Source organism: Myotis davidii, unplaced genomic scaffold (genome assembly GCF_000327345.1).
Source record: "Myotis davidii unplaced genomic scaffold, ASM32734v1 scaffold436, whole genome shotgun sequence".
Classification (NCBI taxonomy): domain Eukaryota; kingdom Metazoa; phylum Chordata; class Mammalia; order Chiroptera; family Vespertilionidae; genus Myotis; species Myotis davidii.
The window spans coordinates 2,680,348-2,707,661 of NW_006292604.1; the positions used below are offsets into that span (position 1 = coordinate 2,680,348).

General features: G+C 39.1%; 1 protein-coding gene and 1 long non-coding RNA gene across 2 annotated transcripts in view; both read right to left on the reverse strand.

The window, feature by feature from the left end:
• Positions 1-19,177, reverse strand: part of MGAT4D (MGAT4 family member D) — a 28,328-nt gene extending 9,151 nt beyond the window's left edge. The window contains exons 1-9 of the mRNA XM_015565532.1: positions 19,084-19,177; positions 14,145-14,287; positions 13,489-13,501; positions 11,129-11,266; positions 9,292-9,425; positions 6,447-6,493; positions 5,410-5,523; positions 3,123-3,198; positions 1,584-1,698 (exon numbers count right to left, since the gene is read on the reverse strand). Of these exons, the coding sequence (XP_015421018.1) occupies positions 1,584-1,698; positions 3,123-3,198; positions 5,410-5,523; positions 6,447-6,493; positions 9,292-9,425; positions 11,129-11,266; positions 13,489-13,501; positions 14,145-14,287; positions 19,084-19,177 (874 nt within the window). The remainder of the gene's footprint in view (positions 1-1,583; positions 1,699-3,122; positions 3,199-5,409; positions 5,524-6,446; positions 6,494-9,291; positions 9,426-11,128; positions 11,267-13,488; positions 13,502-14,144; positions 14,288-19,083) is intronic.
• Positions 19,178-20,985: 1,808 nt separating this feature from the next.
• Positions 20,986-27,314, reverse strand: part of LOC107183460 — a 7,632-nt gene continuing 1,303 nt past the window's right edge. Inside the window, exon 3 of the long non-coding RNA XR_001514250.1 lies at positions 20,986-21,187. This is a non-coding gene — a long non-coding RNA (uncharacterized LOC107183460). The remainder of the gene's footprint in view (positions 21,188-27,314) is intronic.

Here is a 27,314-nt window from a genome sequence, read left to right on the forward strand (position 1 = left end):
CACAAAGTTATTTTCTCTGCAAGCTTCTCATCAGGTATTACTGTTACCTAATTTCCTTCTTATTTTAACCGAAGCTGAGCAAAAACCTTCAGGGCCTTAAGACTGGATTCCATACCACTTCATAGAAACTTTGGGGAAGAAAGTGGTCAAGTAAGTTTATGAAGAACAGGTGGATTTTACTAACAACCTGAGAAATGCTTTATACTCTGCTCAACATCAAAAAAAAAATTGTTTGCTGGGTAAAATCAAATGTTACCAACCATATGGGGAAGCAGGCGCTCACATGCACTGCTAATGGGCATATACACTGTTCAGCCCATGTGCGAGGCAGCCTGGCAGTACTTAGAGACCCAGCTAATTTGCCCTCAGTGATCCTGCTCCAGGGAACATACATGGCGCTTCATTTCTTTGTGGTGGCAGAGTTGCAGGCCATCAAGGTCGAACACTCCGGGAGTGGATGAGCCAAATGGATTGTTAGGTAGCACTTACGCAGCAGTAAGAAGCAATGAACTAACCAGCGGTTCTCAACCTGTGGGTCGCGACCCCTGAAAATACATCCTGCATATCAGATATTTACATTACGATTCATAACAGTAGCAAAACTACAGTTATGAAGTAGCAACAAAAATTATTTTGTGGTTGGGGGTCACCACAACGTGAGGAACTGTATTAAAGGGTCACAGCATTAGGAAGGTTGAGAACCACTGAAACACAAAGCAACATGCTGACAGTTTTAACATCTAGTTTTGAGGACAAAAATGTAAGGAACAGGGAGAGGTTTATCACTTCACCACCTATGTCAATTTTAAACAGGTACAAACATGATCAGCACCAAATATTTTACATGGATATATGTATGCTTATGATATTTTTCACATATTAGAGTGAAAATCTATTGGAGGGGTGGGAGGAAGTGGGAGTAGGAATTGGGCATAGAACAAAAGAATAAAATAAGAGAGGGCCCCTGCCTGAGCAATGAAAACACGCACTACAAGGAGAGCATGGTACTTCAACCTGCTGCCATCAGAGCAATTTTAAAAAAAGAATGGAAGGGAGGAAAGAAAGGAAAAGGAAAGTCCACAGAAAATTGTGAAAGTGAAAAATCTCATCATAAGCACAATTTTAGGAACTTTCCTTGGTGGATGTAACTCATATACTATTATATTTTTTTAGTATGTCAGTTTTGGAATATGGGAATTACAGGAACTTCGCAGTACAATGCTTTTTGCATGTATTTTTCTATGTAAAATCAAGAGACGTTCATCTTAGTCACTGAGCTAACCTGGGTGCCAGACTCACAGCAAGCATTTAACAAGGGGTGCTATCTTAACATTTTTGTAATGCATATGCATATGTGTCAATCAGCTTATTTACATTGTCCATCCAGAAAAAAAATTTGGTTTAAAAATACATTTTCTGAAATTCAGATCCTTGAATCAGATTTTACTAGTAAAGTAATTGTATTTTTGTAGAAATCATGTCATTCCTTTTCATTTAGTAACAAACTTTTTGATAAGTTCTTCAGAACTATTAAGGTTATCATGCCAAAAATCTGGACCCCACAAAACTGACCCATTGCTTACCTATAAATCCAAGAACTGAAAACTCAATATAAAACCAATTATTTGAAGTGATACTATGTACGAAATCTATGATTTTTGTAAAGTACATCTTTTTAGCTATGATGTCATCTTCTAGCTGGAAAAAAAAAAAAAAACACCAAAAAGGCATTAGTACCTTTGGTGCTTCCATTGAATAATTTATATTAGCTTGAAAATTGAAAATGCTTTCAATAGGCTACACTGAAAATGTTTTTATGAGGTAATAATTTTATTTATAGTTCCGTTCACTGAGGATATTTACTGGTACTGTTAGTCAATTTTCATTTTCTGATTCTAAGACCGGGGACTATCTCTTTCTTTCCTGAATGCTAACATGTAACATTCATTCACTCTAAATTTTCTTTGGAAGAGTGACAGTAAACCCAGGCTCTTTTAAAAATTAATACACATTATGCATAATCTCCAGACTCAAAGGGCCTCCTAAATGACTTAGTAGAAGAATGTGGAAGTCCTTGGGCACATTACCAGAGCACAAAATAGAGTTGTGTTGTTTCTAAGGGTACACTGGCTGGATGTCATGTTTCAATTTCCTTATTACTAACTAGAAATCAAAACGGATTTTTTATTTTCTTCCAATAAAAGAGAAGACCTTTCTTCAGGCCTTTTTCTAACTCTGTTCTTTAAGGTCATTCTTCAAACTCTTCTCACAGCTGCACAGTGTCTCATGTAGTGCGGATACACTTACTGGAGGGAAACATAACATAACTATTTAACAATATGCAGGAACTCAGGGAGTACAAACTATAGGTAATTGATTTATTTCATAAATACAGCACAGGCACTATATAACTATCCTATATAATAAAAGCCCAATATGTTAAGTGTCCAACCGTTCAACCAGTCACTATGACATGCACTGATCACCAGGGGGCAGATGCTCCAACCAGTAGGTTAGCTTGCTGCTGGGGTCCAGCCAATCAGGACTGGGTGAGATGGGCTGGACACACCCTTGAGCCCTCCCTGGTCCCTTCCTGGCCCCAGTCATGCACCAGTGGTGTCCCTTGGCCTGGCCTGAGCCCTCTCACTATCCAGGACCCCTCGGGGGATGTTGGAGAGCCAGTTTTGGCTGATCCCCACAAGCCAGGCCAAGGGACCCCACCAGTGCATGAATCCGTGCACTGGGCCTCTAGTATTACCCATAAAATCTGAATCTATGTAGTGTAGCAGGGATAAGCATATACAATGTCCAACATATAATAAGTACTCAAAGTATGTTTATTTAATCCAATAAACTTGTAGGCAGACAAATGTAGGCAGTACAATGTCTTTTTTTTCTAAATTATTTTCATTTTGCTTCAGGTAACTATATTTTCTTCTGTAAATAGTGACCCCAGAAAGAAGACTAATATAGAATCAATTTTAAGCTTCCTTATGGTATTTTAATATAGTAAGTATTTTCTATTTTCTGAGTATAAAGGAAGGTGGAGGAATACAATAAAGAAGGAAGGAATCAAAAGAGAGAGGGAGAACTTCCATTTTATATTTATACCAAACTCATACCTGTAGATAATACATGGCCTTGGGTTGGGCATACAGCATCAAAAAACAAAAATCCAAAACTTGTTTGATTCGCCAACTAAAGATAAGTAATAAAATCTGTTAATATTTATCATTATTTAATGTTTGCTTATAGACACACTTTAGAAATTAAAAACATAAACTTCACTTTGCTAATATAGAGCACTATTTGTATGGAATAAAATTAAAGATGTTATGCTAAAAAGTTATACTCAAAAGTTTCCCGTTTATATTCAGTGGGTAGTGTCTACCATTGCTAAACTAGGATAAGCATAATCTATTTATTTTACATTTAGGTTTGTTAAATTTTGACCTATTATAATAAAGTTAATATTCTTTCTTAGGTCTTGCTCAAATGAAAGTGTAAAGAAACTTTATTCTAATGTAATACTAAGCTTGGATACTAAGCCAGATCTCGAAGGTACAAAGAGCAATACACAATGCAGTTCATGCCCTTCTAGGTCCCATAATCTAGCAAGAAATATAGAAAAAGAATACAATTAGAACAATTATATAAGAGCTATATAGGGATGCTGACCATGATGATTTACAATAAGATGGGGAGGGTCAAGCAGAAGGTTGCAGGGCGCTCAGGGTAGAGGACAGTATTGCAAAGCCACGGGATGTGTGAAACAGCAGCCCCTTAGATTTAGGGCACAGAGAACTGATGGAGAGATGCTAATGATGGGAAGGTTGGCAGAAGTCAAATCATGAAGGATCTTTCATGACATGCAGGAAACTTTGTACTTGATCTCATATGAAAAGATTTTTCCGCCTACAGTGCGGAAAATGAACTGGAGGAAAGGCTAGGCTAGGCTGGGGTTAGGGAAAGCAAATAGATCTGGAATGGCCTGAGCTAAGTCCAAGGTAGAGAAATGGGGATGAGAGGAATGATGTGGAAAGAAGTTAAAAAAGAGAAATGATGATAGAGACATAAAGGGCAGAAGGAAAAACAAGGATTTAGAGTGACTCCCGGCATTATGACTCTAAAAACTGGGCATATTGTGGGCCATTAATTAAAAAGCAAAACAACCACCTAAGTGCCCACCACTGGATTCTCGATCATCCTAGGCTGGTAATTTTGATTGGATGAGTGGATTAAAAAACTGTGGTACATCTACACAATGGAATACTACGCTGCTATAAAAAAGAAGGAACTCTTACCATTTGCAACAGCATGGATGGATCTGGAGAGCATTATGCTAAGTGAAATAAGCCAGTCGGAGAAAGATAAATATCACATGATCTCACTCATTTGTGGAATATAATGAACAACATAAACTGATTAACTAAAACAGGTCCAGAGACATGGAAGCACTGAACAGACCACCTAACCTCAGAGGGAAGGTGGGGAGAGCGATGGGGGGGCGGGGAGTGAGAGATCAACCAAAGGACTGGTATGCATGCATGTAAGCATAACCCATGGACACAGACAGTAGGGGGGTGAGGGCATGTGCTAGGGGCGTAAGAACGACCCGAGAGAGGTCAATGGGGGGGGAAAAGGAGACATATGTAATACTTTAAGCAATAAAGAATTGGAAAACAAAATAAAATTAGAAAAAAGCAAAACAAAACACTTAAAATGTTTCTAGATTTTGACATGCCATTTATTATTTTAAAACAAAGCAGAGCTAATGAGTTTATTGGGATAAGACCTCTTTCTGAATTCTGACATGTCTTTTGCTCTACTAAGTTTTGAGGAACCAAATTACTGTATTTCTTGTAATAGCTACCACATTTACAACCAAACAATAATATACCTTCATATATATATATACTGATATATAGCTTTTCAAAATTCTTGCATAAATCCTATCATAATTAGCAATGCTTTTTCTGAATAGGCAATGCAGATTTTATTATACACACTGGAAAGTTGAGGAAGCTAAGAAAAATTACCAGCCTAGGATGATCTAGAATCCAGGTGTAATGATTTATAACCCTAAGCTTTTTCCCCCTTCATTATGCTTTTGCTTATTACTGAATATAGAGTATCAGTGGTGTGCTGGTGGTGTTTAACAACTGTCTCTCTGTGTGGGACAGGGGGTCAGCCCTGATTTGTAGCTTTTGCCCATTTCTGTGGTGTAAATGCTCCTGATTTCATGTTACCAACTGATGTCACTGAATACAGAGTTGGGAAGTGAACCACATAGCTCTTGCAAGTCAATAGGAGCTGGCTGTGTTTGAAATAGGATCTATTAGATGCTGATTCCAACATTTCATCAAATGAAGTTAGTTTTTTAAGGCTACAATTTTCTAAATTTCATACCTCTCTTGTTTTTGTGAGTCCTCAGCTGATTGCATGGCATGTAATGTGTCTGGATAAAAAAAGGCAGGTATTGAAATGACCTCTAAGGATCCAGACTTCACTTGCCTTTTGAATCTATCAATAGAAGTAAATGGAGGTTTGTAATTGAATATTTGATATATCAAAATAACAAATACTTACAAGGAATTTCCTTATATGTGGCCACATAATATTTTTATTTGAATGATTTCACAGGTTGATACATATCAATATCATAAAGCTAATACTCTTTAGCCAAAGTATCTCTTTTATAAATTAGAGAGAGACACACCAAAAAATTAAAATACACAAAATGCACATTCCAGGATATATTTATATTTCCAAAAATCTACATGCTCCCTTTTGGTCCTTTCTGCCTCCCAGGCAATTCTATTTGCCAGGCATTCCCTCCCTCCCTTTGTCTGCCTGAAGAATATCTTGTTACCTTCTCAAGAAAGTGGTTCTTGATATTTTCGGGCAACATAAAATACACTTTACTCTATATGTCTGCATATTGCCCTCCCCAACCACCGCAATAACAGTAGCCTCTGTGACTTGGGTTTTGCCAGTTTTATCGCCCACGGGAACATAGAGATTTGGAAGGCTGGGTCCATTCTACCACATCTTGCTTGATAGTTTCATATTTGTTCATCAGTGTTTTCATCTCCTGGGCTGCATACAGCAGGAGGCTGTAAGCAGGAACGGTGAAAGTAGCTTCATACAGTAAAAAAACGCAAGAATGTTTTAAAATTAAGCCAGTAGGCTTCTCACAGAGACAATGGATTTCATGCAGAATAGATATAATAATAATAATAACATGAAAAATATGGAATTTAATAGGTAGATACCCTACACAATTGGAGAAATTGATAAGCTATACTTCATCACACCTGAGATAGAAATATAGGGCACAGATACATATTAAAATGAATATGATCACTAATAAAATGATTGGACAGAAAAAACAGAATAGAAAAATGAAAGAACAGCCAGTTAAAAATTTATCCAACAGTACTTACTTTTTTGTAATCATGTCAACAACAGATTTTGAATACTCTTCATTACTCTAAAAATGAGAAAAATATTTTAATGAAACTAAGCATGCCCCATACTTTTATTAATACATGTTTGCTACATGTCAACCTAGTTTATGTGTGGAATGTCATTATTTCCTAATTTCTAGTGTTTTCACTTTCTATAAAAGAATTTAAAATATCCATATGACTAAAAGATCTGACTTGAATATGAAAATATGTCATTCTCCTTTTGTCACAATATGAAGTATCACTACATGTTATTTACACTTAAAATTTTGTGGTATACAAAAGCTATGCATCTAAGACAGTTTTGCCCTAAATGTCAGATGGCTTATTTCAAAGAATTGCTCTTTTTTGAAGATATCTTCATTTCATGAGTATTATATAACAGTAAGCTTACTTTGAAATTATTTCACTTTTTTCCAGACAGTATTACTCAGCTTAACTCTCAAATTTTCTTCCATTGACAAACTTTGTGTACCTACTCTTTATTGAGTATTGTGCTTAGATTAGATGACAGACTCATTTGTAAATAGCTTTTGGTTTATTCCCTCAGATGATTTTTTTTTTTTTACATAACCAATGGCATTTACAAGATGTAGCCGCAGGGCCTACAAGCATTCCTAATATAAAATTCTGAAAATATTTTGAATAATGACCATTCTACTGTCAAATCTGAATTCTCTAAAAGGCAATTCTGAATGTATATAGTTAGGTTGTTTGTTAAAAATATATGTCATGCCGAAACCGGTTTGGCTCAGTGGAAATAGTACTTAAGCTTCTTAAGACAGCCATAAATTGAATCTCTAGTTATTTTTACCCGCTGAAACATATTCTACTTTAAACGTAGTGCTAAAGTTATACTTTTTAAGCATTATATATTCTATTTTAAAATTTGTCCCCCATATTTTATTGGTCAATATATTATTGGCAGATATACATTGTGTCAGCAGCAAATGAACAAAGCTTGTAATATGTAACACAAAAAAAGTGACAAAACACTTCAGAGATTAAGTATATGCTTCCAATATTAAATTAAATTTGGAGAGAAAGATTTAATAGTTTATTTATATTTTCCCAATAGTTTTTCTGTTGCTTGTTTTGTTTAGAGTTTTTCTGCCTTCAAAGACACATTTATTATAGAAAATGCAAATAATAGAGAAAAGAATAAAGGACAACAACTCCCAACATCCAGAGATAACCATTATTATATTTTATACTTAAAACTGATATTTATATATAGTTTTTGTATACCACTACTAATTTTTCAATGTAAACCATTACTTATATCATTCTAAGATTTGCTCATTCTTTTTTCCTTTATACATTTCATCAATCTGTATTATCTTCCTTCTTTCTGTCACAGTTTGCACAGATGGTATGTTAAACAGGATGCTTTACAACTTTTTTTACTCAACAATATGATTTAGACATGGCTTTATGTCAGTGAATATGATATTCATTCTTTCAATGGTTACAGATCGCTGCAGTCCAGACATGAATATTCAATCAGTCTCTCTTATTGACATTTTGATTGTTTTCAATATTTTGGTGTTTTTGCACTAAAAATCCTTGAAATAATTACTTACTGAACACTTACTACAAATGCCACACAGCATTTGAAATACTTTAAATATTTTAGCTGATTTAAATTACGTGCGACTGAGGTAATATTGTCATCACTATTTTACAGATAAGAAAAATGAAGCACAGAGAAGTAACTAGTTCAAGTTCACCAGCCAGGAAGTGGAGAAGCTGGCATCTGAAGCTGGCAATCTAGATCCAGAATCTGTGTTCTCAACTACGGTACTGTGTGTGTCATATTTTATCATTTTGAAATTCCTGCCTGGTTATCTCCTTAGGATAACTTCCCAGAATTGAGATTTCTGAGACAAAGAATATACACATTTTAAATCTGATACATGTTGCCAAATTCCCCTCCCAAAGGCCTTATCTGTGTTAACATTTATATAGGACTTATATAGCACTACAAGATAGAAAACTCTGGGGCCATTAGAGAGATGAATCTCCTCTATTAATAATTAGGCAAATTACTTTCATAAACTCTGTACAATCAGGATAGTACTACCTCCTTTACAGAGATGTAAGGCAGGTTATAAATAATGTATATAAAAATTGTCTACAACCCTTCAGATATGGGAAGGAGTCCCCCAATTAGTGGTAGTTATTATTTAATACAAATTATCTCTTGATTCCTATACCAACCTTTTACTGGGCAGGTTTTATTACTGTAGAACATTACTACACTTTTAATGTTCTGTTTGTAAATACAATTCTGTACCATATAGTATGTAAGGCCCCTAGTTACATTTTTTTAGTGTTTTTATTGATTTCAGAGAGGAAAGGAGAGGGCGGAGTGATGAGAGAGAATCATTGATCAGCGGCCTCCTACAAGAGATGAAACATCAACAGAGAGAATCATTGATTGGCTACCTCCTGCACACCCCACACTGGGGATCGAGCCCACATCCTAGGCATGTGCCCTGACTGGGAATCAAACCATGACCTCCTGGTTCATAGGTCGATGCTCAATCACTGAGCCATGCGGCCAGGCCTAGTTACATATTTAATAATATAATCTTATTTCTCCACATGGAAATGTGATATTTAAATAAACTTTTTAGATTGACATATTTAATTCTTTCTTGGTGGTGTCAAAAAAAGTATCAAATACATTGTCTGCTATCTAAAAAAGGCATCTGTGAATTGCTTTTTGAAATTTGAGGGGAAATTTTGAAATGATACAGTGATTAGCATGGAGACTGTGGGCTGGGGGCAAGGAGAGCTGGTGGGCCTTCATACGTACATCTGCAATAGAGACGATCACTACAGAGTCCTTTTCCTCCAAAAGCGTCATCCTGGAAACAAGCGAGGTCAGCGTTTGCTTCAGGTAACTATAATTTCGTCTCTTAACAGTGGAAATGCCCAGTGCAAAAGACACTGCAGACACCCGAGCATGGCATCACCATTTCAAACCACAGAGAAAAATATAATCTAGCATTAATATCTATGCTTACTTCTACATTTAGGTTAATTGTGTGGTCATAAAAATAGTGCTTGAAATTGTATTACAGAAGTAATCCCAACCAAAAGCTGTTAGTTTTTATATTATACCAGAGGCCTGGTGCACGAATTCGTGCACCAGTGGGGGGGTCCCTCGACCTGGCCTGTAGGATCGGGCTGAAACCGGCTCTCTGACATCCCCCCCAAGGGTCCCGGAGGGGGTGCAAGCCAGGCCATGGGATACCACCGGTGCACAATCAGAGCCCAGGAGGGACACAGGAGGTTAGCCAGCCGGGGAGGGGCCGCGGGAGGGCTCAGGGCGTGTCTGGCCCATCTCACTCAGTCCCAATTGGCTGGACCCCAGCAGCAAGCTAACCTACAAGTCGAAGCTTCTGTCCTCTGGTGTCAGTGCACATCATAGCAACTGGTTGACCAGTTGACTATCTGCCCCCTGGTGGTCAGTGCATGTCATAGCGAGCAGTTGAGTGGCCTTACCATATCATTAGCATATTACACTTTGGTTGAACAGATGACCGGATGACTGGACACTTAACATATTAGGCTTTTATTATATAGGATTTCATTTTCTGCTTAACACATCAAGCGCCCAGCCTGTTTTGTCTTCTGGATGGAAAGTATAGTGTCAGTCACCAGTGACTGACTGGGCGCTTAATGTGTTAAGGAAATTCCAATTTGTAGTGGATGGTTAGGAAATGCGTTAAATAGACGACAAGACAATTTCAGTATAGTGGAAAAGAAAACTATTCACTCTCCATTTATTACAGTGTCATCTAACTGGGTACAAAAGGCATTGGCTGGTTCTCTACTCTTCTTCCTAAGGAGACACCAGAACTCCAAATAGGAAAAATACTATGAAATAATGTCATCTTTGAAAACAGTGCATGAGGTAATTTCCAAGTGACTTGATGGGATAAATCCATGTCTCTAAGTGACTTTTATTGCCCAATAATGGTCAAAACACTGTCAGAACACACCCACGCCATCCTAAGTAGATACCAAGATTCTGTGCTCAAAGCAGCAGACAGCATGTAAGCAATGAACATGCCTATGGTCCAGCAAAACCATTCTTAAAATAGGCAGGTCAGCCTGGGGGCTGCGGTTTGCTGACCCCTGGCACAGAGGGACACACTTGTTGGAATGAATGAGGTTTGTGAGAAAGGCAAGTTTCTGAGGGTTGGTCTAACGTCCCTTTTCTCCTCTTCTGTACCTGGTGAGCTTGAACTCAATCTTCAAGGTTTAGCTCACGGGTCACTGCTATAAAGCCTTTCAGACCTCGGTCCCCATAAAGATGGAGATAATCAGATGAGAATAGGTTTATCAAAAACCAAGGGAGAAAAAGAGTTACCAAGTACTGAGCAGATACTTAACATATTATTTGAGTTATATTCAAAGCATCTGTATCAAAGCTGAATTTAAATTCAAGTCTCCAAATATTTATTAACCTATTTTCTTCTGCCAGACAATATACTGATTTCTGGTTATCCAAATTAATGCCAGATAGGCTGGTGATCTAAGTATCAAACTGAGCATCATTTTAATGGATTACATTTTAAAACTTAAAGGCATGTACCCAAAGATCAGAATATCTGTATTTGATTTTCCTGTTCTAATTTTCTTACCGCCTTCTTTCTTTTTGCTGATGATTACATCAGGATAAATTCTGCCTACTTTCCTCAGATGAGGGAGAAAGAACTTTAAGACTTCAAATGTGTTCGACACTGTTTCATTCTTATCCAATGTATTCACTTCCTTCTCACCTGAAAGAGAAAAAATAAGGCTTCTGAGTTCATGGTTTCCTTAGATATCATATCATTTACCTTACAGTTGCAGAACCTGTAGATGATGTTAAGTGAGGGCTTCCTGTATTTAAGTTAAATCTATCACTATGAGCTACAATGACCACAAGCTCCTAGAACTGTCAGTTTCAAAGAAGAAAGTATAACTGAAACATACTATAAAGAAGTATAACTGAAACTATTTCCAAAGCACATACCATGTTTTGCTACTTTGACTAAGATTGCATCATTAAAGTTTGTATCCTTATAATTTTATTTTATAGCCCCCTCAATATTTAATGACGCCATTCACACCGTTCATTTGAATTTGCCTCTACAATTCTGAAGAAGAAGAACAAAGCTGGAGGACTCACACTACCTAATTTTAATTCATAATCTATATGTTAATCAAGGCAGTGTGGTATAACAAAAAAAAAAGAATATATATATACCAATGGAACACAACAGAGAATCCAGAAAGAGACCCACACAAATAGGGTAGATTGACTTTTTTAAAGATATGAAGGCAATTCAATGCAGAATGGGCACCTTTTTGACAAATGGTGCCAGGACACTTGGACATCCACAGAAAAAAGACTGAACCTTAACCCATTCTTCACACCATTTATAAAAACAAACTCTAAGATTTTATAGACCTAAAATGTAAAATCTGAAACTATAAAATAAAAAAACACACATAAAAGAAAATCCCCATGACTCTTAAAGAGTTATTAGATACATCAAATGCATAATATATTTAAAAATTGACAAATTGGATTTCATCTACATTGAAAATGGTTGCTCTTAACCTATTCTTCACACCATTTATAAAAATAAACTCTAAGATTTCATAGACCTAAAATGTAAAATCTGAAACTATAAAATAAAAAAAACACACATAAAAGAAAATCCCCATGACTCTTAAAGAGTTATTAGATACATCAAATGCATAATATATTTAAAAATTGACAAATTGGATTTCATCTACATTGAAAATGGTTGCTTTCTGAAGGATACATTAGGAGAATAAAAAGACAAGCCACAGACTGGGAGAAAATATTTCTAAATCACATATTCATTTGATATGTATCCAGGATACATTAAAAAAAAACCTCTCGCCTAACCAGTTTGGCTCAGTGGACAGAGCGTCGGCCTGCGGACTGAAAGGTCCCAGGTTCGATTCCAGTCAAGGGCATGTGCCTGGGTTGCGGGCACATCCCCAGTGGGAGATGTGCAGGAGGCAGCTGATCAAAGTTTCTCTCTCATCGATGTTTCTAACTCTATCTCTCTCCCTTCCTCTCTGTAAAAAATCAATAAAATATATTTAAAAAAAAAACACAAAAAAACCTCTTGCCTAACCGGTTTGGCTCGGTGGATAGAGCGTCAGCCTGTTGACTGAAAGGGTCCCAGGTTTGATTCCAGTCAAGGGCATGTACTTTGGTTGCAGGGATGTCCCCAGTGGGGAGTGTGCAGGAGGCAGCTCATCGATGTTTCTAACTCTCTATCCCTCTCCCTTCCTCTCTGTAAAAAATCAATAAAATATATATGTATAAAAAAAAAGTGTCGATGTGTGACAGTTGGAAAGGCAGCTGAATGGAAAAGAGTTTGGCAGTTTCTTACAAAGTGACTCGTATACTTACCATATGCCCACAAATTCTAGATATTTATCCTAAAGAAATGAAAATTCAAACAAAACACCTGTACGTGAGTGCTTATAGCAATAGGCATTTGTAATCACCCAAAACCTGAAACCAACCCAAACGCCCCTCAGCTGGTGAAACAAACTATCCATTGTGCATCCATACAATGGAATGCTACTCAGCAATAACAAAGCAGCAAACAAATGGTCACATGACATTTGGATGAATCTACACTAAGTGAAAGAAACCAGTCTCAAAGGGTTATCTGTGTGATTCCATCTGCATGGCATTCGGGGAAAATGGGAAAATACAGGAACAGAAAACTGAGCAGTGGTTTCCAGGCATTAAGAGTAGGGCGGGGTGAGGGGCGGGGGGAGTATTTGACTACACAGGGGGAGGCATGTGGCAGGACTTTATATCCTGAAGAAAAGGGGAACCACTGAAGGTTGATATACAAGACAGTGCAGTCTTCACATTGGCTGCAGTGAGGACAGGTAGATGGGGACAAGACTAGAGAGACAGAGAAGAAATAGGAGTATGTTAGCAGACATTTAGATGAAGCACGGAGGTGGCCTGACTAGGATCGTAGAGACGGTGATGGAAAAATACGGACAGATTTGTGAGGTATGTGAGATTATGAATCAATGGGGTTGCTCACTGACTGACATGGAAGTAAGTATGCAGGAGGGAGAGGCAGGAGTCAGAGATGACGCTCAGGTTTCTGGCTGCGTCTACTGGGTGCATCATGGTGCATTCACAGAGATCGAAAACTCAGAAAGACCCCTTCCAGATAGAGGTGAGAGGCAGCGATGTCTCTTACCTGATTTTCCCACGTCTGACAATAAAAGAGCAAGAACTGCGGAACCGGTTTGGCTCAGTGGGTAGAGCGTCGGCCTGCGGACTCAAGGGTCCCAGATTCGATTCCGGTCAAGGGCATGTACCTTGGTTGCAGGCACATCCCCAGTGGGGGATGTGCAGGAGGCAGCTGATCGATCTCTCTCATCGTTGTTTCTAACTCTCTATCCCTCTCCCTTCTTCTCTGTAAAAAATCAACAAAATATATATATTTTTTAAAAAGAGCAAGAACTGATTTAATACCATTTATTGGGGAGAAATGTCCTAAAATCAGGAAGCATAAAATGTACAAAGCATAAAAAAATAAAACAAACAAACCACCATGCACAAAAACAAAAGTAACACAAACCTAACTTTACGGGTACACCTATACTCTGTCTATTGTCATACTTCATTTTACTCAAGGCTTCCATCAGCTCTTGGCGATTTCTTTCAGTTTTGTTTTTTAAATGTAGAAAATTTTCCTTAAACTCCAAAATATGGTTTCTACAATTAATTAATTGATTACCTGCAAAGAAAACACATATGTATATGTTTATATTTGTAGCAATGGTATCATACAATTTTCATAATATATAACAAAAATGTAAAGTTTATGCTTCTCTATAGCTATACTCTATATCTAGCATTAAGTGTTTGTATAAGTGTATATACAGTGCTCTATACATATGGTATATATATGTACATAAAAGACTGAAAAAAAGAATGAGAAATTAAACACAGTACTATCTGGAAGGTGCATGTATCAGATTTGTAATTAGAGGAAAAAACAAATTGAGGCAGAAAATTCACTTCTATGAATTTATCTAAAGAAAATGACCAGGAATGTGTGCAGATTTGGCTCTAAGGATGTTCAACATGGGCAGCATTACTTATCATTGTAAGAAAACCAGAAACAACCTAAGTACCTAACAATGGAAATATGCTAAATAAATTAAAGAATATCTTTTTAATAGTCTGATGGCTCTTAAATCACATATGATGAAATCTCTGTTTTGCTACTTAATATTTGTGCGGCTTGAGCAAGCTGTTTAATTTTTGCTAGCCTGTTCTTCACGTGTAAATGGATATATAAGAATCCCTGCCTCAGAGTTGTTGTGAAGATGCAATTCAATAATGCATGCAAACCACATGGCAAAGCACATTTTAAAAAGTGCTTTGACAAATGTCTAATAAACATTTTTTGGTGGACTACTCTTTATTCATTTATCAATTGAATACCATGCAGCTATGAAAGAGAATATTTCATGTCATTAAAGCCATTGTGATGCTTATGAGGCTTCCAAATACAAGGCAAACATTTGGCTGTATGATTTTGAAGTTCAAGGGAAAGATTAGGCTGGTATTATAGATTTGAGAGCAAAAAATCTTGAGAGGCACTTATAAAACTGAGCAAGACAATGCAGTGAAAGAATACGGCCCCAGTCTTACTTCATCCCTGCCTTGGCTCACCCAAGCCTTAGTCTTGGGCAGAGAATTCAGTCTTTGAAATCCAGCAGGGAGCATTATCTAGAGAATGGAGTTGCCAGCATTGAAATTGATTTAAGAGGTTCTAAAACGGAACCATGCTTCATCAAAAGAATTGCAAGTACCCCAATAAATCTTGAAAATCTATATAGTGGATATTACTTTTTTAAACAGGGACGTAGTTTAACCAGTATAACCCTGTTACTGGGGTTCCCAGGTAATATTCTCTTTACAAAAGGGATCATGTGTTTGGAGTTGATATAACACAGGTGATGCAACATATCTGGGCCACGGTAAGTCAGTCCCTGAGGGATCAATTTGGTAAACATGAAAAGAAAGCGTTTTCTCTAGAGGAAGTAGTATTTGCAGAAACAACCATACAGAAATGTTAAAGGACACAATCTCTAGGCTTAGGTCTGCTTCTTGTTCATTCTTACCTGGTAATCCAGCTCATCAGTATTCTATTTAAGTTATTTATATTAGTTGCATAATCACTGAGGTACTTTGTAAGGATGGACTGTTATAAAACTACCTTTCCTGCAAAGTTTGAAATAAACGATAATTCGATGTTTTGAGTCAATTGTGGTAAAACTGTGAAAAGGAACATCAGTCCACATGTGCAATGGGCCAATGTGACTCCGACCCATGAACCAGGTGAGGTCCTGAGAACCACCAACCTCCACTCCTCACAGCAAGGGGCCAGCAGAAATGAAATACAACCACCTTTGTAAGTGTAGATTTTCCACTAGCCGCCTTTAAAAAAGGGTAAGAAGAGACCAGTGAAAGTATCAATAATATATTTAACTTAGTCCTAAATATCTAAAAACTTTTCTCAATATGTAATCAACATAAAAAGCAATTAATGAAATAGTTTACATTCTTTGTTTTTGTACTAAAAAAATTATATATATAAAAATGGTATTGAAAATCCTGTGTGTATTTTACACTTAAAGTACATCTTAATTCAGATGCTAAATTAACAGTTATGCTAAAATGTAGTCCTACCAAAACAAAACAAAACAAAATTCTTAATGGAGAAAGATTTTGCACTGCTTCCATTTTAAAATGTAAATTTAGATTAACTTAAAATTAGATTAAAATGCAGTTCCTCAGTTGCACACACTACACTTTGAGTGCCCAGTAGCTACCTGAAGAGGAGCTACCGGACCAGACAGCACAGATCAATGATACCAGCTGCGAGCCTGTTATACACCTATCTCAGGCCTCAGCCAGGGCCTCCTAAGTCAGAAGCTGTATTTTAATGATTCACAGGAGACTGAGATTCATGTTAAAATTTAAGAAGTACTGTTAATAGACCTTTAATAGATGAATCTTCCTCATCATTGACTTCACTATAGAGTTCAGGTCTTTATTGTCTCTCGCTGCACTATTATTATAATTGCCTCTTAATTGGTCTCTCACCTCCAATCCACAGTTAGTCTTCTGGAAACCCAGCTCAAAGACTTTATTTTTTTTTTAAATATATTTTATTGATTTTTTACTGAGACGAAGGGAGAGAGATAGAGAGTTAGAAACATCGATGAGAGAGAAACATCGATCAGCTGCCTCCTGCACATCTCCCACTGGGGATGTGCCCACAACCTAGGTACATGCCCTTGACCGGAATCGAACCTGGGACCCTTCAGTCTGCAGGCCGAGGCTCTATCCACTGAGCCAAACCGGTTTCGGCCCTGCTCAAAGACTTTAAACGGTTCCCTAAATGCTAGCTGAATAAAATCCAAATGAACTTGCCTTAGTATGCAAGGTCCTATACAATGTGGCTATGACCTAACTTTTCTACCTTATTTCATTCACTAAATACCTCCGGTAAGAAGAAGCACGCTGAGCTATTCATTCTTTCTCCCACTGAATAGGTATCATGTGCCACTCACTGTGCTGTGATAGGTAAACAAACATGGATAAAGTCAGGTTCCTGCTCTAAATTAAGTAACAATCGGGCTTGCAAGGGATGTGGGAAAGGAGCATATATCTGAACAACTAAGTATAATGGAATTGTCTAAATGGAATTATCCTTGAGGTGCACAGGCCAAGGGAGGAAGGAATAATGAAGAACCCATTAGCCCTTGGATCCTGGACTCTGCTGACTACACCTGGGAGCTCTCTCCTCGCCAGTCCTGCTGCAGGCTATGTTGTAGACACAAATGTACATTCCCACAGGTCGGATACCTTGGTGATTATACATGGTCCCCCACTTGGATGGGGAGGAGGCAACGGATCAATGTTTCTCTTGCACATTGATGCTTCTCTCTCTCTCACCTCACTCTCTCTCTCTCCCCCTTCCTCTCTCTAAAAATTAATAAACAAATCCTCAGGTGAGGATTTAAAAAAAGAGTAGTGTATTCTCAAGATCTCATTTTCTGAACTTGGACATATGAAGGATGGGAATATAAACGCTTTGAGGAACCAAACTTGTTTTTCCTGGTCATAACTAGAAAACACACCAAAATGGTTGTATGTATCTCAACAAGTCTACAGTTTCATTAAAAGAATGTTAATTGTATTAAAGTGTCCTATGAGGTTGCCAATCTAAATTGTCTTCCAAAATTACTATCAAAAGAGGTTTACATTTTGCTTTCTAATTATGAGTAATGACATTTTTTTGTTAATAAAATTGTTCATTGTTTATTGTTCCAAAATAAATAAAAGACATATTTGGGTAATGGTCTTTGTAGAAAATGAAGAAGGAAAGAGTATAAAATGATTAAAGATTAGTAGTAAATATCATATTAATTAATATACATTTTTTTAATCTTTGAAACAAATGGCATGCAATGTTGGTATTGTGGGTACATGACAAAATTTAGTATTAATTAAGGGACTAAAACATAGTTTTAGCATTAATTAGAGGACATAAACATTAAAGAGGACTAAAACCACTTTCAAACTTTATCCTTGACTCTACTACCAAGATTACTTAGTGTGCACCCTGAGTCATAAATGAGTATCAAAAGAATGAAAATTTAACCTAAAACAACCCAAGGACAGTCTTGGAAGGCTGGGTTAATATGTTTGCAGAATCCCTACGTCTTCCGTTCAAAATTTAACTGTATAAATGTTAAAATGTTACGCTATGGCCTAGAGTTGAAAGATAAAATACAGGAAACCAAAGTTAAATTTGAATTGCAGATAAACAATTTTTTAGTATCAATGTATCCCATGCAATTTTTATACTAACAACTTACTCATTGCCTATCTGAAATTCAAATTTAACTGGGCAACCTCCACTTTTATTTGCTTCATTGGGAACGCCACAAGCAACAATAAATTAAAACCTTGGTGTGTTTCAAACCGGCAATGTGAGCCATGTTAGATTCCAAACCAGCACCCTAAATTGTTGGTTATTGCCTCTCTGCACCATCTCATCCTTCTCAGCTTCCCAGGATATACTGAGGGAGCCCTGAAGTGTGGCTCGAAAATGCTGAACACGAAAGAGGAAAGATGTTGGGTGTGTGACAGCTCTTGGAGTCAGGCATTGGCGTTTCTGGAAATAATGGGGTGGGGGTGGGGGGTGCGGCTGGACACAGATCGGGTCCTTGAACCGACGTGCGAACCTACCCGAGGCCGGGCAGGCCAATGCGTTAACGCGCGTGCCCAGTGGCGGTCAAAGCCACGCGGACAGACCTGGGTGTCCGTTACAGCTCAACCGCTGGCAGGGCCAGGGCGTGGGGGCTACATCTGTGAAGCCCCTATTAGGACAGCAGGCGACCCCGCCAGGTCCCTATGTCACCCCACCCCCTCTCTCTGACCCAACAATCCAGGAGCCCCGAAGCGAGACAGTTGGGAGACAGTTGGCGGGAGAAGTCACCCTCCGCTTACTGGTCTGAGTCATCCTGTAGATACAGAAACAGGAGAAGCTGAAGAGCATGACCGCGATGAGCGCCATCAGCAAGTTCACTTGCTTGACCCTCATGGAGCTGGTGGGGTCCGGGTCCGGCAGCGGGCAGCGCAGCGGTGGCGGCGGGGAGCAGGGCCCGCACCACCGAGGACCAAGAAGCACGCGAGCGCCTGCGCCCCTGGACGCGCGCCCCTGTGCACCCGCCCCACGGTGTCTGTGGGACCTCGGCACACCCGCCCCTTGGGACCTCCCTTCCCTAAGAGAACTCTGCACCCTTCGCCTCCCGAGTATGGCTCAGCACCTAGAATCCGAAGGTTGTAGGGACTGACACGTGGTGAGGGCTCAGGAACTCACTTTATCTTCCTGTAGGAGTGCCTTTTGTGCCAGACTCTGGGTTAAACAGTTTCCATATAGGATCTCAGGTTACACAGCTGCAAATGGTTCCTCAAATCTTATACATAGATTTCAAAAATCCCTACAGAAAATATGTATCTTTACTTTCAGCTGATTCGCCTTAAATGGTAACCATCACATGTCCAAATGGCTTTAATGGCCCAAATGTTCATGTGGGAAGTGATCAACCCCACATGATTTAGTTCAATCCCCTTACCTTTATGTTTTATCCTTTGGTACCCCCTACCCAGGAAAGGAGCAGGGAGTCAACTTTTATGAAAGAAAAAGCTATGTCTACGATGAGCAGCAGCCTTAGGAAGATTTGCTGAGCTCTCCCAAGTTCAAGGTGGGAGTTCCTCAGACCTTCAGCCAGGGCTGGGAAACACTAGGTGAACTTCAAAAGCGTGAGACTCTCTCCAGTCTCCTTAAACGTGTTTTTCTATTTGGGTTCTCCACTCTGATCACTCTATTCCTGTGTGGGGCTCACTGGCAGTGCCTGGTAAAACGGATTCTACTTCAAACCAGCCTTGCACCACTGGGCTGGTGTCTGGCCCTTTGAGGAATAAAGATTCGCACACACGCCACCCTGTCATTATAAGCCATTTTCTCGTGAGCTAGTGGCCAGGAGTTGTGGCCTTCAGTTGAGCAGTGACCCATCCAGCTCTCCAAATAGGGAACTGGGAGAAATAAATACATCCACCTTATCCCCCCGCCTCCCGTCAGACTCTTGCCAGTCTTCACTTTGGCTAAGCTCTCCAGGAAGCCAGAAAGCAAGGAAGTCCAGCTTGATGTCCTAGAGCAGTGATGGCGAACCGATGACACGCGTGTCAGAGGTGACACGCGAACTCATTTTTTTGGTTGATTTTTCTTTGTTAAATGGCATTTAAATATATAAAATAAATATCAAAGATATAAGTCTTTGTTTTACTATGGTTGCAAATATCAAAACATTTCTATATGTGACACGGCACCAGAATTAAGTTAGGGTTTTTCAAAATGCTGACACGCCGAGCTCAAAAGGTTCGCCATCACTGTCCTAGAGCATACAAGCCTGCCTCCTGGGCTCTGGAGCAGAGTAGAGAAAGCTGTAGGCTAGAGTGAGGTGGAGGAAGGAAGCTATTCAGCACAAAGCTATCTCCAAAATCAATAATGTACTGTTCTCTAACTTGAACTCCAGTTTCACATTTTCAGCTGCCTTTAAGACTCAAAAAAGCACTTTGCTCTCACACCTTAATGAATCTGAAATCAGAATATCTTTGAGTTGATTTTTCCGTTTTGTAAGATTTTATCTTCTTCTTTTGTCTTTTTCCAAAGAAAGGAAAAACCAAAATCTTCTAGTCAGCCAATGGTCCGTCTATGAGTCAGACAGAACACATGATATTTATTGAGCACCTACTGTGTGTCAGTCACTAAATAGGTGCTAGAGATACAGTCACCTGCTGGTTCTTGACTCCAGCTTCTTCCTCATGCTCAGACATGAACTGCTCTCCCCACACACTCATATTCCTACCTACCAAAGATTCCGCTGAAATGCCACTTCCTCCATGACGCCTTCATTGGTCTCCATCCACCAAGGGATCACTCTCTTCTTTGAACTCTTTTTAACACTCAAATCCTCTCTCAAGGCACTCAATCTGCATCATATTTAATTGCTATGCATATATCTTATTTCCTTCGCCATGTGATAAACCCCTAGAAGAGAAAGACACTTTTTATATAAGTTTTTATATCATACTAGAGGCCCAGTGCATGAAATTCATGCACAGGTAGGGTCCTTACTGGCTGCAGGCTGTTGGCCAGGGCCTCCCTTCTCGCAGATGGCTGGACAGCCCCACCCCCTGGTCGAACTCCCGATCACAGGGACCATTTGCATATTGGGCTTTTATTATATAGGATTCCCCACTGCACATTCAGGGCATGTTACAGATCAAAGGTACTGACTGAAACACAGCCTGTGGTACAACTGAGCTACAGTTGCAACCAATCACTGTACTCACTGTCCAGTACCACTGAAGCCAATAATAAATATCACTCCAGCAATCCAGTAGCTAGACAACAGTAGCATTCTCAAAGACCCCCGGACTTCCCTTTTATGATTTGCTCTTTAGTGTCACACTCAGACCATGGGAAGTAGAGAATTACCAGGCTAAGATAAATATTTGCTCAAATAATAGAAATGGGCCCTAGCCGGTATGGCTCACTGGATAGAGCGACGGCCTGAGTACTGAAGAGTCCCGGGTTTGATTCCGGTCAAGGGCATGTACCTTGGTTGCGGGCACATCCCCAGTAGGGGGTGTGCAGGAGGCAGCTGATTGATGTTTCTCTCTCATCGATGTTTCTAACTCTCTATCCCTCTCCCTTCCTCTCTGTAAAAAATCAATAAAATATATTTAAAAAAAGAAAGAAATGGGAAGAGTGGCCTCTGGGGATACTACCAGCATCACAACCCTTAAGGCTTCTTTTTAACCCGGATCTAAACACTGGTCTCTCCTGTTAGTAGCACAGAAAAGTAAGCAATGAGGACAGATTTTTCTAGTCTCCTATATAAACAGGATCCTGAAGGAGAAAACAATCTGAAAGATAATGACTGTTGAGAAAATGTCAGTTGTCTTGGCCCCTATTTCTATTTCAAATTAGTTAGAAATCAGCCATCTGTACCAAGTGAGTGCCATTTGTTGAGCACAATTCAGGAAAATGACAGTATCGAAGGGATTTTTATGGACCATCTATGACTGCTGTCGCTAAACTTTAGTATGCACAAGAATCATCTGGAAACCTTGTTAAACACAGATTACTGGGCCCATCTTCAGAGTTTCTGATTCAGTAGGTTTAGGCTGGGACCCCAAATTTTGCATTTCTGACAAGCCCCAAATGATACTGATGCTGCGGGCCCCAGGAACTACACTTTGTTTTTGTTTGTTTGTTTTTAGTTTATCTTTATTGCTTAAAGTATTACAGATGTCTCTTTTTCTCTCTCATTGAGTCCTTCCATCCTGCTCCTGCTCTGGGAACTACATTTGAGAATCACTGCATGATAGCACTCCATAGAAGCATAGGTTATACTTAGAAAAATACCCAAACCATCCCAAGATACTTATTTAATAAAGACACCACATCCTCCACCACGAGTGTAGGGGAATCTATTATGTCCCCTTGGCCTTTATATTCCAGAAGTTAACAATACGTACAAAATCTGCCTCTTATTTTTTCCATCACCATTTATCCCCCCCATACCCTCTAAATAAAAAGTTCAATGAAAAAATGTGTCTCTTATACTCATGAATGTACCATGACTAGCCTGACTAGTGGAAAAAGAGCTCACAAGCTTCTAGGACTTTCTCCTGAATGAAAAGCCTGCAGAAGACAAATTGAAGATGTCCCTTCCAGCAAGCAGAGCTTACAACACAACAACTAGATGAACAGACACAGGAATGTGGTACAGACAAGTAGTCCAACATGGATCAACAAGGGCTGGGGGGTTTTGGTTTTTGTTTTTGTTTTTAATTGTCCTTCCCATGGTAATAGCACTTAAATTTTCCTTAGGGAAACTGTGGTACTTCAACAATTCTTTCATCTGTGCATGTTGCTGCTCACAATTAGAGTGGAGCCTGTCACCCACCTTATCACTCGTGATAAATTGAAAGTAGGGGAGGAATGTTCTGGGACTCTTGAGCCGGGCTTTCAGAGGACTGGCATCTTTTACCTTCTCCTTTTTGAAGCCCAACTGCCATGCTGTAAGGAAGTCCAATCCAAATTACCGAATGCTTAGAGACTACGTGGAGAGGGACACAAGGATGAGAGGCCATCTTGGACATTCCAGCATCAGCCGAGCTCTAAATGAACATAGCTATGTGGGGACCCCACAAAAAACTAGCAGAGCTGCCTCGCTGACACCAGACAACCCACAGAATCACAAGAAATAAGTTATTGTTTTAAGCCACAAAATTGGGAATGGTTGGTTCATGTCCTTTGTTAAAACCGTTCCCCCTTTAGTTCCTCTCATATTTGAACAAAACACATTCACCTAAGTGATCCGGTCAGCCCTCCATATCTTCACACTGCATTTTCAATAATGTTTCAGTTACCAGTTTTAGTATCAAGTTAATAACTACTTTACAGATGGTAAGGAATACACTATGTTCATGTCACATTGGGATTTGGGGACCCTATTTCTACACACTGGGGTGTGGGATGCATTCTTTGGTCCAGAGCAGCGGTTATCAACCTTCCTAATGCAGCAACCCTTTAATACAGTTCCTCATGTTGCTGTGGCCCCCAATTTCATTGTTACAAATTGAACATAATTAAAGCATAGTGATTAATCACAAAAACAATTTGTAATTATATATGTGTTTTCCGATGGTCTTAGGCGACCCCTGTGAAAGGGTCGGTCGACCCTGAGAGGGGTTGCGACCCACAGGTTGAGAACTGCTGGTCCAGAAAGATGTATGACAGGGAACCAGATAGCCTTGACAGAGTTTGGACTTTAGCCCGAGATAGAATAAATGTCAAACCCATCTGACTCCTCCAGGGACTGGAAATAGTAATCCTATATAATTCACTGGTTTATAGGCTTGGATCCCTGTGCCCAGGAGACTATTCCAAACATCATCTTTAAATGGCTACTTTTTCAGTGTTGTGATTAGTATTCAACAGTCTCTTACCATATTGGTGACTTAAGAGACAAGTGATATACATCCTTATTCCACCACTACCGCATGCCTTTGGCACCACTGTCCTCACTAAAATTACCGAGGTGGCTACTTCTAGGGAATGGCAGGGCATCAGCCTGACATTTCACTGATCTTCTTGAACCAACTCAATCCTTGATGTGGGCATCTCTGTGGCCCACTATGAACCTCTCTTGGAAGTTCCTTAGGGCTTCCCATAATTGCATCCCCTACACTGGAGCTATTCTTAATCTTTACTCACCAATGTTCTCATATTGGTTACTGCCTGTGACTCTTCAAATGTTGAAACCTTGCCCTGAGGCACAGGACTAAGTTATTCCGTCACTGCCATGTCTATTGCTCTCAACTTGGCCCATTGCATTGACTTATTTACTGCCCATCGAACAAAGAGTAGGTGACTTTTTCATGGAGATTCTACTGTACACTAGCTCTCACGGATAAGCCAAGAAATGTGTTTTATTTTAGTGGAGAGCTTTGAGGTTTCGACTGTTCAGCAACAGAAGTCAACTGCGAACTAGCAGAGATGCTACCTGCTCATCTGTGTGTTATAACACTTCGGAGATACTGCTCAAGAAACAAATTCCATTTTATTTGAGAGTTTTCTTGTGCAGATTCCTCTTTATAACGATATCCTTCTGATATTTTCCATATCGTATCATAGGTAGTTCAGATCTTAATATACTTTGCCACTCTTAAGTTATGGGAAATGTTTTCATGCTGGCAAACTAGCTCTCTAGCACCATCATCAGGAACTTTTTGAGTCTAAACATCCCAGTGGTAGCCACAAGGTGGCGGTATTACGTTTCATCCAAAGCCTCCCGTTTGTGTGTATTCTGGTGTCAGAAACTTCTAAAATTATGTGTGAATGTGTTCGAATAGTAGGGTCTCGGAAGCATACGTGGGCCACTGCCCATTATATATATTTTAGAGCTTGCCAAATAGTCCTTCAAAATGTTGTGGTGCCTCTGCCACTCAACATTGACTATATCATACAATCTTAGACCTCTGACCTGGGGTCAAATAAAGATTTCTTTACCCTCAAGTAGATTGGCCTTGAATTAAAATCACTACCCTGAGCTAAACATACCTTATTTTCCTTCAACATCACTGGCTTTAAACTCATGCAGGCTGGGATAACCGGAGCAGATCTGATAGGTAAGCCTGGGTGAGGTGGATGCAGAAGCTAGAGTGGGCTTCTCTCATCTCAGCTATAATTAATGTGCCACCAAACCCTTTGTAGGGGCCCTGTTAATTTTCCTGCTTCTCTATTCCCTTTATCCTCTGACTTAAAAAACAACGCCACCCATCATAAATAGTTCTACCTGATTCGATGTTTATTTTCTTTGTTCTGGTTACCAGTTCCACCCCAGCCCATAACTTAATTCTGAATAGCTTAAACTTTCATTTGTAAAGCCCATTACCAGTGGCTGTGAGAACACATCTGCCTTGGCATTCTGTATATTTCACCATTCTCCCGTTGAAAGAATCATACCTAAACATGAGGAGTTCCCCCTACTCAGTGCCTAACATGGTTTCAGGGAAATGCAATGCAAATCAGCATAAATTAATCAGGGCTGCCACTGTCCTTAATATTTTTAAAAAATATATTTTATTGATTTTTTACAGAGAGGAAGGGAGAGGGACAGAGAGTCAGAAACATTGATGAGAGAGAAACATTGATCGGCTGCCTCCTGCACACCCCCCACTGGAGATGTGTCCGCAACCAAGGTACATGCCCTTGACTGGAATCGAATCTGGGACCTGTGAGTCTGCAGGCTGATGCTCTATCCACTGAGCCAAACTGGTTAGGGCTGTCCTTAATATTTTTAATGCTTCCTCAGAGGAAACCCATTTCTCAGTATAAATTCACTGCATTCCAGACTTTAAAACTCCAAAAGGGGGCATTAATATTTAACTTGGGTTCTCTATGGACCAAATGCTGAACACTGCAAGAAGTTGTTGATTAACAGCCATACTAATCACCCTTTCTATTAAGCATCTTCTAAAATCAACAGTGTCTTAGTTTGTTTACACTGATAATCCAAGAAAGCAGGGACTCTTCAGTACTACTCAAAAATATTACCAAACTCCAGTGGGCTGCAGCCTTTGTTTTCCATGATAAGACCAGGTAATAACACACAGCTTAGTTAGAGACCTAAGTAGGTCCCACCTTTTTCTTGAAGCCAGAATTCTAAGCTTAGGACTTAACCACCATTAAGCCAAGCTACATGGAAGAAAGAAATCTGAGAATAAGAAAATCAATCTTCCCAGAGGGACAAATCTGGTCTAATATATTTGCCAGTTACATGCAAATAGGCAGTCACATGCACATGACAATTTAATGTACAGGGACCCTGCTTCCAATAAGTGCAGTTCAATTCACTTCTCAGGTTCTGACCAAACAGGCTAGCAGTCTCTTCTCTTGGAGAAAAACATGACTGAAGTGAGCCAACAGGCAGCATGAAGACAAGAAGAGCTCTGTGCACTCCCTACCGTCAGAACAGCACATTGAAAGGTAAAAGGATTCTATAACTTTACGACAGGATTATCTCACTTTCTATTTCACAAAGGTCTTGTGAGCTAATCCAAAGACCCCTGAAACAGAAATTAGTTTCTACTTCTTAATTTGTCAAATTGGCTGTATACTTTGCCTTTCTGAATCTTCTTATGTGTAATAAAAATATTCAATATTCAATGAAGTGATCTTCAAGTTCAAGACCTAAGATTCTATGATTTTATTATTATATGTCCATATTTCATTACCAAGTTGACCATCAGTTGCTTCTATGGAGTGGGGATAATGGCTTATGCAAGCTTCACATGTCTAGTGTTTAACAATTAGTACCTTTTAAAAAATGTTCGTTGAGGTATGGAAAAATGTGTTTTTGCTGCTTTAATGTGTGTTAACAAGGGGATGGAGGGAATATATGTATATATATATACACATTTACATAGAATATTCCTGGAGGTTTAAACCAGAAACTAATACTGGTTGTTTTCGAGCAAGGGGGCTCAAGGATCAGGAGTCGTGTGTGTGTGTGTGTGTATGTGTGTGTGTGTGTGTGTGTGTGTGTGTGTGTGTGTGTGTTTTGGGGGGGGGTTTTTTTATATATATAATTTTCTTTGTA